Below are 12506 nucleotides of genomic sequence, written 5' to 3'. Positions count from 1 at the left end.
GTTTCATTGCAATTGTTTGCATGGGCTGGCTAAAGGCACAAAAGGGGAATCCACAGGAGCACTTTACAACAGCTTAACGGGGTAAAATGCAGTTCTGAGTTCCAGTCCCAAAATAGCAGACTTTGTTGACAGGCAGAAAAGCCAACTCCACGACACTCGTAGGAGCCTCTGGCACAGGGCAGCATCAGGAGCATTTTAATGCTGAGACTATTCCCGAGTGTTAATGGCAAAATGGAATTCAGAGCAGCCTGCAAGGCTTTGCCTGGGGTGTGGGGGAGCAGTAAGCCAGCCAATGAGGCCAGTGAGCCAGCCCTTGCTGCTAGGGATCAGAGGGGCAGGGCCGGTCCTGCTCTCTCGAGCAGACAGTACAGCCCAGGGCTGAAAAGCATGTTGGGATGCTGGGGGACTCTGATTTAACTTGAATCAGGAAAGGGTCAGGGACAGAAGTTTCATAAATTGGTTTGACCTAAATCAGTTAAGTCTGATGCTACACTCAACCAGGTTTATCTTATACCAGTTTCAGCCATTTTGAAACTGGTTTATATACACTGAACTTCTGTTGTTACAGGTTTAAACCAGTTTCTGATCACTTAAATTGGGTTCTGTGTAATTTCTGTCCCTAGTCAGGGGGTACAGGCTGAAGCTTGAGTGCTGCTGACTTAAATTAGTGAAAGACTGGGGATGTAATTGGAGAGTAGAGCACAAGTTGGAATAGCTCCTCAGCTGCTTTTCAAATCATTCTATCTAGCTCAAGTGATTTGCAATGTGGCTAGTCTTGGTTGAGCTAGCTGAAGTACAGTAAATCAAGATAATTGGTACACTGAATATGAGGCTTAATTCTGATTGAACTTTCTTTGAATTCATCTGAAAATGAACCTACAAACAGTCCAAAATCACTGATCAAATAATCCTGAGCTGCTCATACTGTTCAGCAATGGGACAAGTGTCACCCTGATTTATTAAGCATTTGTTGGCAAGTAGGAAGAGATACAACCATAGAAGGAGGAATAGTACACAGCAGAAGCACATGATTGGCACTAAGGAAGTATCAAATTTTAAAATCACTGCTGCGACCCCCTTTCTGGCTTAGCAAAAGTAAAAAAAAAAAAAGAGACCTCTAAAATTTTTAAAAAATAAAAATGGCACTGTGCATTTTTTATTTCTTTATATACTATAAAATGGGTACCAAGAAGGCTAAATCTGCCCTGCTCTGTTTTTGCTGGAGGACAATGGGAGGACTCTCAAACTTCACTTCAATTCTGAATTTTAAGCAAAGGCTTATCTTCCATTAAACTGGTAAACAGTTCTCAATCACTCTCAGTTGCTCAGTTCTCAACCTCTCAATTCTTGTGAGATCTACATTTACTAGTTCTCTGATCACTGAAGAAACTTCTGAGGGGAAAAGGCCCATCAGGGTACACTAACCAGGAACCTGAATGTTGTTAAACAACAAACAGGAGAAAAATTGTGATTCAGGCTTTTCAGCCTTTGTATCATTGAGACATAAGTGACACAAACATCCCTGTTGGTTGAGCTACTTCAATTTCTACAAGCGAGTCTCCCCCATCTGGAAACTGATTGCACCTTCCTTCAGGAAGGTTATAAGAATTAATGTTTGGGAAACATTAATTCTGAGCATGGAACATAGAAGGGTTCATAAGTGATAAGTATTCCTACAGCTTTCCTATTAACTACCTTATCTCTCTGTCCTTTGCAAAAAGCCCTAATAGTTCTGCAAAATTTCACTTAATCTGTTCATTATATAAATGAATGATTCTTTAACACATTTTACAAAGATTTTAACTTTTAACTTTTAAAAGAGGGAGATATAAATAGCCTCTTAGATTAAAATCCTTAATAGCTAAGAAGAGGATAGGCTAGCAGGTGGCTATTAATCACCTTTCAATATTCCCAACTAGGCCTGGCAGGGGCCAAGCTGCCCAGATACAATTCAGAACACGCTAAGGGCTGCTCTCAGAATTATCCCAATTGCAGCAGTCCCAGACAAAAAGCTCCACCAAACAAACAGGAAGGAGTGCTGAACTCCTCAGCTGTATCCTCCCATGCCTGTGTACTTGTCATTTCCCCTGTCCCATGCCACTGAAGGAAAGAAGGTGGCAACCAACAATTTTTATATCAAACCGTAATTCTTCTGTGCTGGGGGAAAATCATCAGTTGCCTTGCTGAGATCATGGTAAGTGCCATTTGTACTGTGAAAATAAGCCAAAGATTTGGCCTCTCGTTTCATTGTTCATTTATTTTTGCCAAACCCAAGACATGCTTCTTGAATCTGAAACAGTCCAATCATTTATATGATTTCATTATTTTAGAAGCATCTTAGGAAGTAAATTCAATGATCAGGCATTTTTAACCCACAATTTGGAAATGAATGTACCATTTCACCACTGAGACATGCTGATTCCAAATTTCAGTGAAATCAGCCCTAGAATAATCAAGAGCTCCTTGGGGTTTTCAGTATTCTTTAGCTATACACTTTGCAATGGTGCTCAACTGGATATTCGAAGTCCCTTCATATATTGTGCCTGAAACAAATCAAAGGACATAAAACTCAAGTTAGCAAATTAACAGTGGTTTAAGATCTTGCTTTAATGACCCAATTAGAGCTCTTTAACTGTAAAGCAAAGGATTTAGTATACAGTAGCCAGAATCTGAGCTAATACTGTATTTTCTTGTGTACAACACACCCCTGAATAATATATGCACTTTGTATTTGAGAGCTAAAATGAAGAAGGAGAGATTCTCCTTTGAAAATACTGGTAAGGAACAGTTAGTAACTGAGTAGTAGCTTTTTCAGCATGCTGGAGAAAAAAGAAAATGTCTGCAGCCGCTGTTACACCCCCACACCTGCTGAGGCAGAAACTACTATTACCATATTTCCTCACTTATAACGTGCACTGCAATTTCCAGCAGCTAAATTTGGGGGGTGGGGGTGCATCTGTATGTACAAAAATGTGTAATTTACATAAACTATTAAAATATTTTGCTGTTGATTATTACAACCATGAAGCATGTAGCTATTATTGAGGGTAAGGCATTTTCCTGAATTTCAAATCTCATGTTTCAAATAAAAATAGAAAATATTTACAATTAATATCAGCAATTAAAATTAAAAACCAAAGAGCAAAATTGAAAGCAATGACTAAATCAAAAATCTTCTTAGACTTTCAAAAGGAGAAGTTATATTGAAAATGCAAACTTAGGTCATATCTAGACTATACCCAGCAGCAGTACCCCCAAATGCTCAGAATTGCTCTACAAATTCTCTCTCCTGAAGTATGGGGAATATAACTACATCTGTATAGCACTGTGGGAGGCTAACTAGCACGGGGTAGGTTAGCTAGCACTGTCACTCAGCAGTGCTAATTAGTGCAGCATGGAGGCAGCTACACTTCGTTTTAGTGCAGCAGGGAGCCCATGGGCAGCAGTACAGTGTGAAAGAGGGTGCACTGATGTTGGGTATAGTAAGCTTGCAACTTGAACATGGCCTTAGTCTCCTAACTTGCCAACTTCACCCAATTGCAAAAATGGTACCTTTGATTCTTTTGAATCTTAATAATGTTCTCATTAAACAAGGTGAAGTGTTTATCCATATTTACACTGAATTAAATAGAATGGACTGACTTGCATCTTTCTTGTATGACCCTTATCACAGTCAGACCTGAGTGACTGTATTAAGCTAAAAGGATAGCAATCTTTGTCAAGTTGCTATCGTCTCATTCAAACCTAAATCTATAAACCAAACCATCTTAAATTCTGTTTTACGTATTCAGGAAGAAACTTCTACTTACCAATCTTGCAGTCTCGGTAATACTTTTCAACTGGATAATCTTTTGTGAATCCTGCTCCACCCATCCATTCAATACATTTACTAGTTGTCAGTGTTGCAACCTATACAAAATGAATTTCACAATTACCATTTAATAATACACCTTTGCCAAGACATGAGTAAATTTCAGCTTTGTATCTGTTTTCAGAAATAAAGCAGTGATGGGAACAACTGGAGGGAAAAGGAAAGATTAGTATTTCTGACATGTATCCCATATACATTATGGAAGTGTTACTTATAAGAATGTTATTTGTGCTTGAACATAAAGTTCATTTTCATTTCTCTGCCTCCATAACATCAAGAAGTCACAGTTATTTTCAATAGCTGTACTTTCCTATTACCTCTCAGGTAAGAGACTTTCCGTGTAGTCAAAACAGCAGTTAGCGTGAAAATGAAGTGATTCTGCATTTTCCTGCAGGCATTTTTAGATCTTATTTTGGCATTCTTGTTCTGACTGGGAGAAGTGCAAGGGATGCCTTTATGACCTCAAATTAAATTCCCCCATCTCATATCACCACAGTGATTAATAAACCTGTGGTAATGGTATTTTCCTTCTCGGTATGTGAATATTGGTATAACCAACTTGACCAGGAATAAGCAACCTTTTCCAAATGTGGGCCAAAACAACAAACCCTGGGTCAGAAATGGGTGGGTGAAATTGGTGCAGCCAGCGGTTGTTGTCGCAGCAGTACAGAGTGAGCACCAACAGTCAAAGCCCAATGCCTCCAAAGCCCCACATCTGCAGGCTGGATCCCACGTATCCATGGGCAATAGACTGCCAACCCTTGAACTTGACCATAACAATGCACTTGTTTTTTAAGTGCTACTGTTTGGGTTTTTGATAGCTTATTTAGGGAGTTTATGTTGCTTTTTCACTCAGTTGTTCTCTTCCTCATCACTCTGAAAACTGCAAGCTAGAAACAAGGAGAACACATTCACAGATTTTAAAAGCAAGTAATTTAAAAAAGAAATGCATTCAGTAATCAATCAATGTTTAAAACAAAGTGAAGGGCACTTCCTCAATAAAAAAAAATAAAGAGTTACCTCTGCAGCATAGTATTTGGCCATGCTTGCCTCTTTTATGAATGGCTTTCCAGTTTCGGCAAGTCGGGTGGCGTTGTAAGTCAGCAACCTGGCAGCTTCCAGTTGAGTGGCCACTTGAGCTATCTGATGTTGCATTCCCTGTAATAACCCATCTCCCAAATTATATGGAACTTATCAAAGAAACATTCAACATGCTATTCCTAGATAACTCAAGTTTAAATCCAATAGCAGCTTCTGGCAAAAAATTACTTATTTTGCTTTTCAAAAGACTCAAATCTACATTCCCCAGCTGAAGACACCTTAAGTTATTTGGTGCTCACTGGAGTTCTTTTTTCCCGGATCAGGCTGAGGAAAGCTCATGTACTGATACCACATACATTTGACCAGATGAGGAATGTGAGGAATTGTGCTGCATAGTGTGGTCTGTGCCTTCTAAAGGCAAATTGCAATGTTTTGTTTTCTCCTTGTTTTCATTTCCTTCTCTTTGACTACCTGTAGCAACAGTGGGCCGTGCTTTACTTAGTTGTTCTCATGTGTATATGCCCTATCAAGCTTACAACTATTAAAAAATGTTTGAAACATAAAATAGACCTATTATTTATCCAGACACTGTCTGGTAGAAGACAACAGGAGTTGTTTGTTTAGTTTGGGAGGGATCTATTTACATCTCAGAGGGGAAAGGTATCTCTCTCCTTTCTTCTCCTCTGACAGGTTAAATGTGGTAAAATGCGATGCCAGTGTGTTGAGTAGCAGTAGCTATACTATCTCTTTTAGCATGGAGAGCTTTGAAGGTGGCAGAAGGAGAATGGTGCTTATGGAAGGATGAGAGAACAAGAGAGCACAAGGAAATATGATGGGTATAGAGAAGAACAGGGAAAGCAAGGGGTGGGGAGAGAAAAATGTCTACATCCATAAGCCAGTCTAAGACATTAAAATTTAAGGCAGGATAAAAGCCTATCCTCAATATCCCACCCAAGTATACATCTCTTCTGGCAACCTATTGAAGAATGCAGTCTGCAGGGGAGAAGCCACACTTTCACGATCTTCTTAAAATTAGTCAAAACTGAGCTACTACCCTGTGCAGCAGATTCTCACTTTTGGTCATAACTTAAAAAAAAGAGAAAGAAAGTAACGTAACAAAAGCGTTAAGGTCAAAAGTACAATTTATTAATCCAATTACACATTACAATCATATTGTGCTTTCTTTAAAAAAAAGAAACCCCCCTTATTTTTTTTGAAAGGCTCCAAAATTAAGTTGCTTGGCAATGAACATTTAAAGGATCCAGCTTACTGCCCAATACCCTGAAATCTTTCTAAACACATTATTACTCACCCAACATTAACACTATTGTGCTCCCTAAAATTTGCAAAAATATGTAAAGGTCAAAATAACAAAATTACAAGGCAATTATGAAATTCATTTCCTTTCAAGGGACCCATTTCTACTAATTTCCTAGCAATCTCTGGGTCCTTCCTAAATTTTTTATAAAGTATCTGTAGTACTAATGTTCCTTCCCTTCAGAGACCTACTTTCCTTTGAACAAGAAAATCACTATAGTAATTTCAATTATACATCTTCCTTATTAACCTATACATCATTTTTGCAACAAATTAGATAATCTTGTTTCATTTTAAGATACGGATTTCAAGAGAACTGTCTTTGTAGAAAGCACAGACTATCATCATTAAACTTTCTTCAGTTTCTCCTTATCTTTTTTAGTATTTTCAGTGTCTAGAGAGAAAATATCTGTCCCTACCCTGTGGATAATATGGCCTAAAGATGTAAACAAATTTACAGCAAGGACAAAAAAATGACACTAGTTCTAGTGTATTATTTTAAAGGTAGTGGACATACTTTATTCTTTTTATTGTAAACAATAGTATCAGATTAAACTAAAGTGTTGCTTGGCATACAAAATATCTGTAAAACCAGATATATCATTAGGTCTGTATATTTTACATACCAAACTAAGAATCTCCTGAAATTTTTCTGAATCTGCAATTTATAGACTTTGAGAAGTTTTATACAGCCAGAAAGCACTACAGTTATGTAATTATATTATTTATTGCTGACATCCTCTATTGGGATAATTACTACTTGGTTATTAAAATAGATCACTTTTAATATATACATTCATATGTACCTGGAAATCAAATATGCTTTTCCCAAACTGGACTCGGTCCTTTGTATATGGAAGAGTTTGGTCAAAACATCCCTGTGCCAACCCCAACATCTGCGAATAAACAGAAAAACAAAGATTATATTGAGTAAATAATTTGTATATTTAATGTACCCAGTGGAGGGAATCATTACAGTAATTCTTTTTCTGGACAGATGGTGCGCTTTTAAAAAAAATTTTGGCATTCAAGGAGATAAGCTTTGTTTTCTTCTTCAGAAAAAAAGAAATATGCTGTGTGCAGCACAAGGAACAATGAAACTAAAGATGATGGAAACAGAAAATACAATGACATATCAGCTCAGAATTTTGTCAGCCTAAGTTTTACTACAATTAGAATTCCTGTCTAGGTGAATAATGATAAAAAGTCTTCTTAAGGAATTAGCCTATTATATAACCATCTGCATGTACAATGAAATCCTGTAAATCAAGGCGTGGTATCAGTAAAAACGTAGCGAATTTTGTGCAAAATTCAGGGGTCTTCAGGGATCTTAGAACGCAATCACTTTTAAACAGTAAAATTACTGTATGTTAAGCAGTAAATAAATATACATACTACTCTAAGAAATTGCAAATTACAATCAAGAAGTTTAGTAACAATCAAGTTTAGTATAATCAAGTAACATGCAAGTCATCCACTGCAAAAAAAAGGGAGCCAGTTATGATATAAACACTTCAGCTCATTTCATATAGACCAGCAAACAGAATACAAACTTTGAATTATCTAGGTGAACTGGGCTAAAATCGGTGGCTAGGATCATGGCAAATGCTAATATAATTGTATGACTGAGATCTTTTATGCCTGATCCCTAAAGCTGTGCATCCTGCAATGCCAGACACGCATGGTAGGATGCATGATTTCTAGGACCGGGGACCAAATTCCTCCAATACCAACCATGCGATTGCCAGTGTAGGAACCCTGCCATTGGAACATGGTTCCTGAGGCAGGCTCCAATCTGCCAGGAATATGAAAGGCAAGCTGTGTAGCCCAGCACTGGAAACCAGTTCCTTCAAGCCAGACTCTACATCTGCTTTTCTTAAGGTCCTGGGTTAGTACGAGCCCAACACTGGGGAGATGCTCACCCATTTGGACTTTCTGGGCCCGAAACTATTGAAACCACTGCAACACCACTGCCCTTTGAATATGTTAGCTCCCCACAGGCTGGCATATTCAAAGGGTGCACATGCAGCTAGACTGCACACACTATACCTAGAAACCTACATGCCACGTGTTCAAAATTAAGAGTGATATAAAGCAGCCACAAAGATGTTCCACATTTCATGGAATATTTAGGGATAGTTTGGCATTTTATTGCCTCTTAAATATCTTGCATGTGTGGCATGTTGCCATTTATTGTACGATTAACACATTAATCACACGATAAAATACGATTAACCAGGGGCCTAAAAATGAAAGGTTTCTTGCCATGCCAGTTTCTTGAGCCTTTGAGGCCCTGTCTCAAATATCTAACATGTTAAGTGAAACCATTTAAACTCTTCTCTCTACCTAATGACTCAGGACTGAATGCCAGAGGGATAGTGCAGAGTTTTTCGTCAGTATCAGATCATAATCTTCCATTTATGTTAAGTTACAAGGAGTTATACATGCATCAAGAGCAGAACCTAACTGGTAAAGGTGGCATTTTGAACTCCAGTTCAAACTGTTGGTTAGTTTGATGGGAAAATAAAACAGACAGTTATGAAGAACCCCTTTTGAAAACAGCGTTTGTATCTGTCCCAGCTTCTCATAGGCTGGTCTAGGTCTGAAAAAAATATAAAAACACAGGAAGCAGGTTTCATTACAAAAATAAGCTTGAAGAAAAGATCCCACAAGGAATTAGTGACCTTTCGAAGGTCCACTTCTAAAAAGAGGGAGTATCATGCAGTGGATAAGTGAGGAATTAGGAACCTAGTTGCTTTCATTCTTATCTAGCTGCTCTTTCTGCATGCTGTACTTACTGCTGCTTCTAACGGGAGCAAAGATGGAAAGTGCAACTAAAAGAAACACACAACCAAAAAACATCCCACACCAGATTAAAAGGGAGCCAAACATGAAATAAATAAGAATAGTTATGATTTCAAAATTGGAACTACATAGAACTTTAACAGCACAAAGTACATGGATGAATAATATGTAAAGGCAAGTTACTAAATGATGATAGTCAGCTATTTGATCACACTACAGTCAGCTTTGACATGGTGTCCAAATAAATGCCGGGTGCTTTACAGATCCTTGGGAAGACAAGGTAGTTAACTTGAATGCAAATGCCACTTCTCAGCATGAGGGAAAAAAGCCACAGCAGCAAGAACATAAGAGAGAGACTTCATACATATCAGAAAGCTATACAGAAGAGCTTAGGTTATCCCAAATTCCCTAGACATTTCCTCATGGCAGTACAGCTCAAACAACATATGGAGAAGCAGTATAAAAAGTCTGATTGTAGCAATCCTAATTAGCCACACGCTACACTACAGGATTCCATTGCATTGCTGTAAAGAAACAAATCATATAAACTTTAGCATATACAACATCATGTATGTCTACTTTACATCACAACTATCTGAAACTGTTTTCTTAGCCACAATCATATTTTTATAAGATGTTCATTACCTTTTACTATTACTACTCCAAAACTAAATTCAATACTACAGGGTTTTTAAAACTGCTGTTCTTGTTCATTCAAGCACATTTCTCTTTATTTGAAGGTGTCAAAAAGTATTAACTAAGATATAACAACTACCTGACCTTAACTTTTAATTAGGGTACATTAATTAGAGTAAAACCCAGCCAGTGTAGTTTATTGCCAGAACATCTATATTATTTATATCTCTGGGAACAATGGGCCCCAGTTCTCTAGTTTTAAGGCCATATATGACAAAGTTTAATCACAGATGATCTTTAAAAATGATGGAAAAGCAGACTTGAAGTAGCATTGCTCTACCTCACTATATGGAAAGCCTAGGACCTGAGTTGTCTACCAGCAATTTGGAAAGGAAAAGGAAAATAAACAACCTTTAAAATTATAAGCACAGATGCACCACACCCAACTTGACATATCTATTTCTTTAGCAAAATACTCCTGAATTACATTTTTTAAATATAAATCAAGTAATTCAAAAGCTTCATAATCTATAGAGCTGGATTCTGCATCCACTGAAATCAACTGAAATTTTGGTATCTGAATTGGGTTTATAACCAGATATTTTTTCTTTAAATCATCAAAAAAGCCAGCTGACATTTTTGTCAAAAATGTTGTACAGTACCACTGATTCAGTGGATTTCTGTTACAAAGTATCATTTCATGTTTTGGAACTACTTCTAAACAAGCTGATGTGAAAGCCTAATTAAGACGAAAAGCAAATATGAAACTTCACTCAGCATCCCTAAAATCAATTTGAGAGGTGCTAAGTATTATTTTTACAGTGTTATATTCAGTGTCGGCTAAAGAGCTGAGGTTGCTGTTGGAAACAATACATAAAACGTAAGCTAACATTCTAGATACATTTCAAAATTTGGAAGTTTATCATTGGAGAATAATTGCTATTTAATGGACTATGGTTCTCATGGAGCCAAAATTCTGCCATTGACTGACATTTCAGCATATGTAGTAGGCAACCGTTGAACCTTTTGGATCCTGGTGTATGCATGAGAGGTCACCCAGACCTTCAGCGTGTACAGCTAGACATGAGTATGGAGAAGTGGAGGCTGCGCAGCCCTTCCATCCCCCACTAGCTCTATGCCAAATATTACGGCTTCACCTTACATAAAGAAAGAGTGACATCTGGTGGCAACACAGAGTCTTTTTATAGAGAATTTTCTTTATCATTTACCTCTTCCAATCTCTTACGTTTTAAAGGTTTCAGTCCCAATTCAAACTACAGAACTATCACATTAAACAAGGTTACCCACCTGCGCAGCAATACCTATTCTGCCCTGATTTAACATTCCGATTGCATACTTATAGCCTTGGCCAAGCTGTCCCAGGATACTGGTCTCGGGAACCTAAAGAATAAAAATCACTCAATTACTCCTTGTTCTCTTCTGTTCTGCAACTGCTAGGAGCGCTCACAGCTGAATCAGGGTACATGTTTTATTTAATACACCTTATAACTGAAGGCAACGATATAAAAAAGGGAATTTGATTCCCATAGCACTTTTGTAGAACCCTTGCCAGCACACAGGATTATAAATAGGGAGAGAGAAAAGAGTATTCAAAATTGGCCCATTAGTAGAAACTTCTAACACTGAGGTAAGATGATCCTCAGGAGTGCTGGGTAGCTGCAGCACCTTCACAAGATTCAGCCTGTGAAAAATCAAGCCCTTATTGAGCTTTCTTTCCTGTAACTTTATCATACATAAAACACACTTCAAAATCACTAAACTTCCATCAGAGGCTTTAGAACACTTACTGTACCTTAACATTTTCAAATGTTACTGGGCATGTAGAAGATGCTCTGAGTCCCAGTTTATCCTCTTTCTTCCCTACACGTAGTCCCTCTGTATCACGATCTACTATGAAGCATGTAATTCCCCTATATCCCTAAGGAATAAATAAAAACAAAGCATCTAATCAGTAATTTTTGATTAACTGATTTCCCCATCTCACAATTTAAACCTCTTGAATCTTATATTAATATGCAAAATGTGGCATTATCAACTATTTTGTTTCCTCAGCAATATCTGCTGCGAACAGAATTTAATAAGGACTAAGGAAATGCTTCTGGCTGTCCTCATGGGACAAAAAAATGCTGAAAATTGACCATGTTACACAACTTTTAAAATATGCTCACTGAACACAGATAAATTCTCTGAAGATTTTATAAGCAATGAGCAATTTTATGAGGCTGCGCCCTCCCAATTCTGCATGCCACCATTCCCCCTGTTCCAGCCACCAAGAGCAGCTCTGATACTGGACACAAAAACTGAAGAGAGGAGAGGAGGGGAGGGGTGGGGAAGGGAGATTCATCTGTAGGAACTATAACTCTTGTTTTGCAAGTTATGTTCTGTGCACAAATATTCTGCTTCAAACATGTGGATCTACTGATGCAGAGTTGGAGATTTTCAGCTAACAGCAGTATCTGGTGGGTGCTGAAAGCATTCTGCATAACCAGCTGAGGGCCTGGATAGCAGAGTACCCAACATACTTCAGCTCCCCCTCATCACTGGTGGCTGACACTTCAGACCACAGTCCCTCTCTTCCTATTTTTTAAATGATAGTTAATTCAATGTGAAAAGATAGCAACAGTTAGTATTGTTTCTGTTATTCTCTGACTGGATAACCTTTAAGGTTTCTTAATGGTTGGAGTGGTAATCCTGTACTTGCATTAATGTGCAGAAATCCCCAGTTTTCAAACCTTAGCCCTGCAGTGTTATCATACTCACAAGCAATGGGCATAGAAGGTACCTGTTTTGAACAAAAGAACACAAGTTATCTTAA

The 12506-nt window shown here is 37.9% G+C and overlaps 1 protein-coding gene across 3 annotated transcripts in view; it reads right to left on the bottom strand.

The window, feature by feature from the left end:
- Nucleotides 1-562: 562 nt before the first annotated feature.
- The window catches only part of ACADSB (acyl-CoA dehydrogenase, short/branched chain), a 48320-nt gene continuing 36376 nt past the window's right edge, over nucleotides 563-12506 (bottom strand). For all 3 annotated transcript variants that reach the window (XM_019502957.1, XM_019502958.1, XM_019502956.1), the window contains exons 6-11: nucleotides 11484-11609; nucleotides 10979-11071; nucleotides 7036-7125; nucleotides 4892-5029; nucleotides 3810-3909; nucleotides 563-2543 (exon numbers count right to left, since the gene is read on the bottom strand). In XM_019502957.1, coding sequence (XP_019358502.1) covers nucleotides 2473-2543; nucleotides 3810-3909; nucleotides 4892-5029; nucleotides 7036-7125; nucleotides 10979-11071; nucleotides 11484-11609 — 618 coding nt within the window. In that variant the 3' untranslated portion in view covers nucleotides 563-2472. The remainder of the gene's footprint in view (nucleotides 2544-3809; nucleotides 3910-4891; nucleotides 5030-7035; nucleotides 7126-10978; nucleotides 11072-11483; nucleotides 11610-12506) is intronic.

The sequence above is a fragment of the Gavialis gangeticus genome, unplaced genomic scaffold (assembly GCF_001723915.1).
Source record: "Gavialis gangeticus isolate Ggan-Ray unplaced genomic scaffold, GavGan_comp1, whole genome shotgun sequence".
Taxonomy (NCBI): Eukaryota; Metazoa; Chordata; order Crocodylia; family Gavialidae; genus Gavialis; species Gavialis gangeticus.
This window is presented reverse-complemented; position numbering and strand designations above follow the sequence as displayed.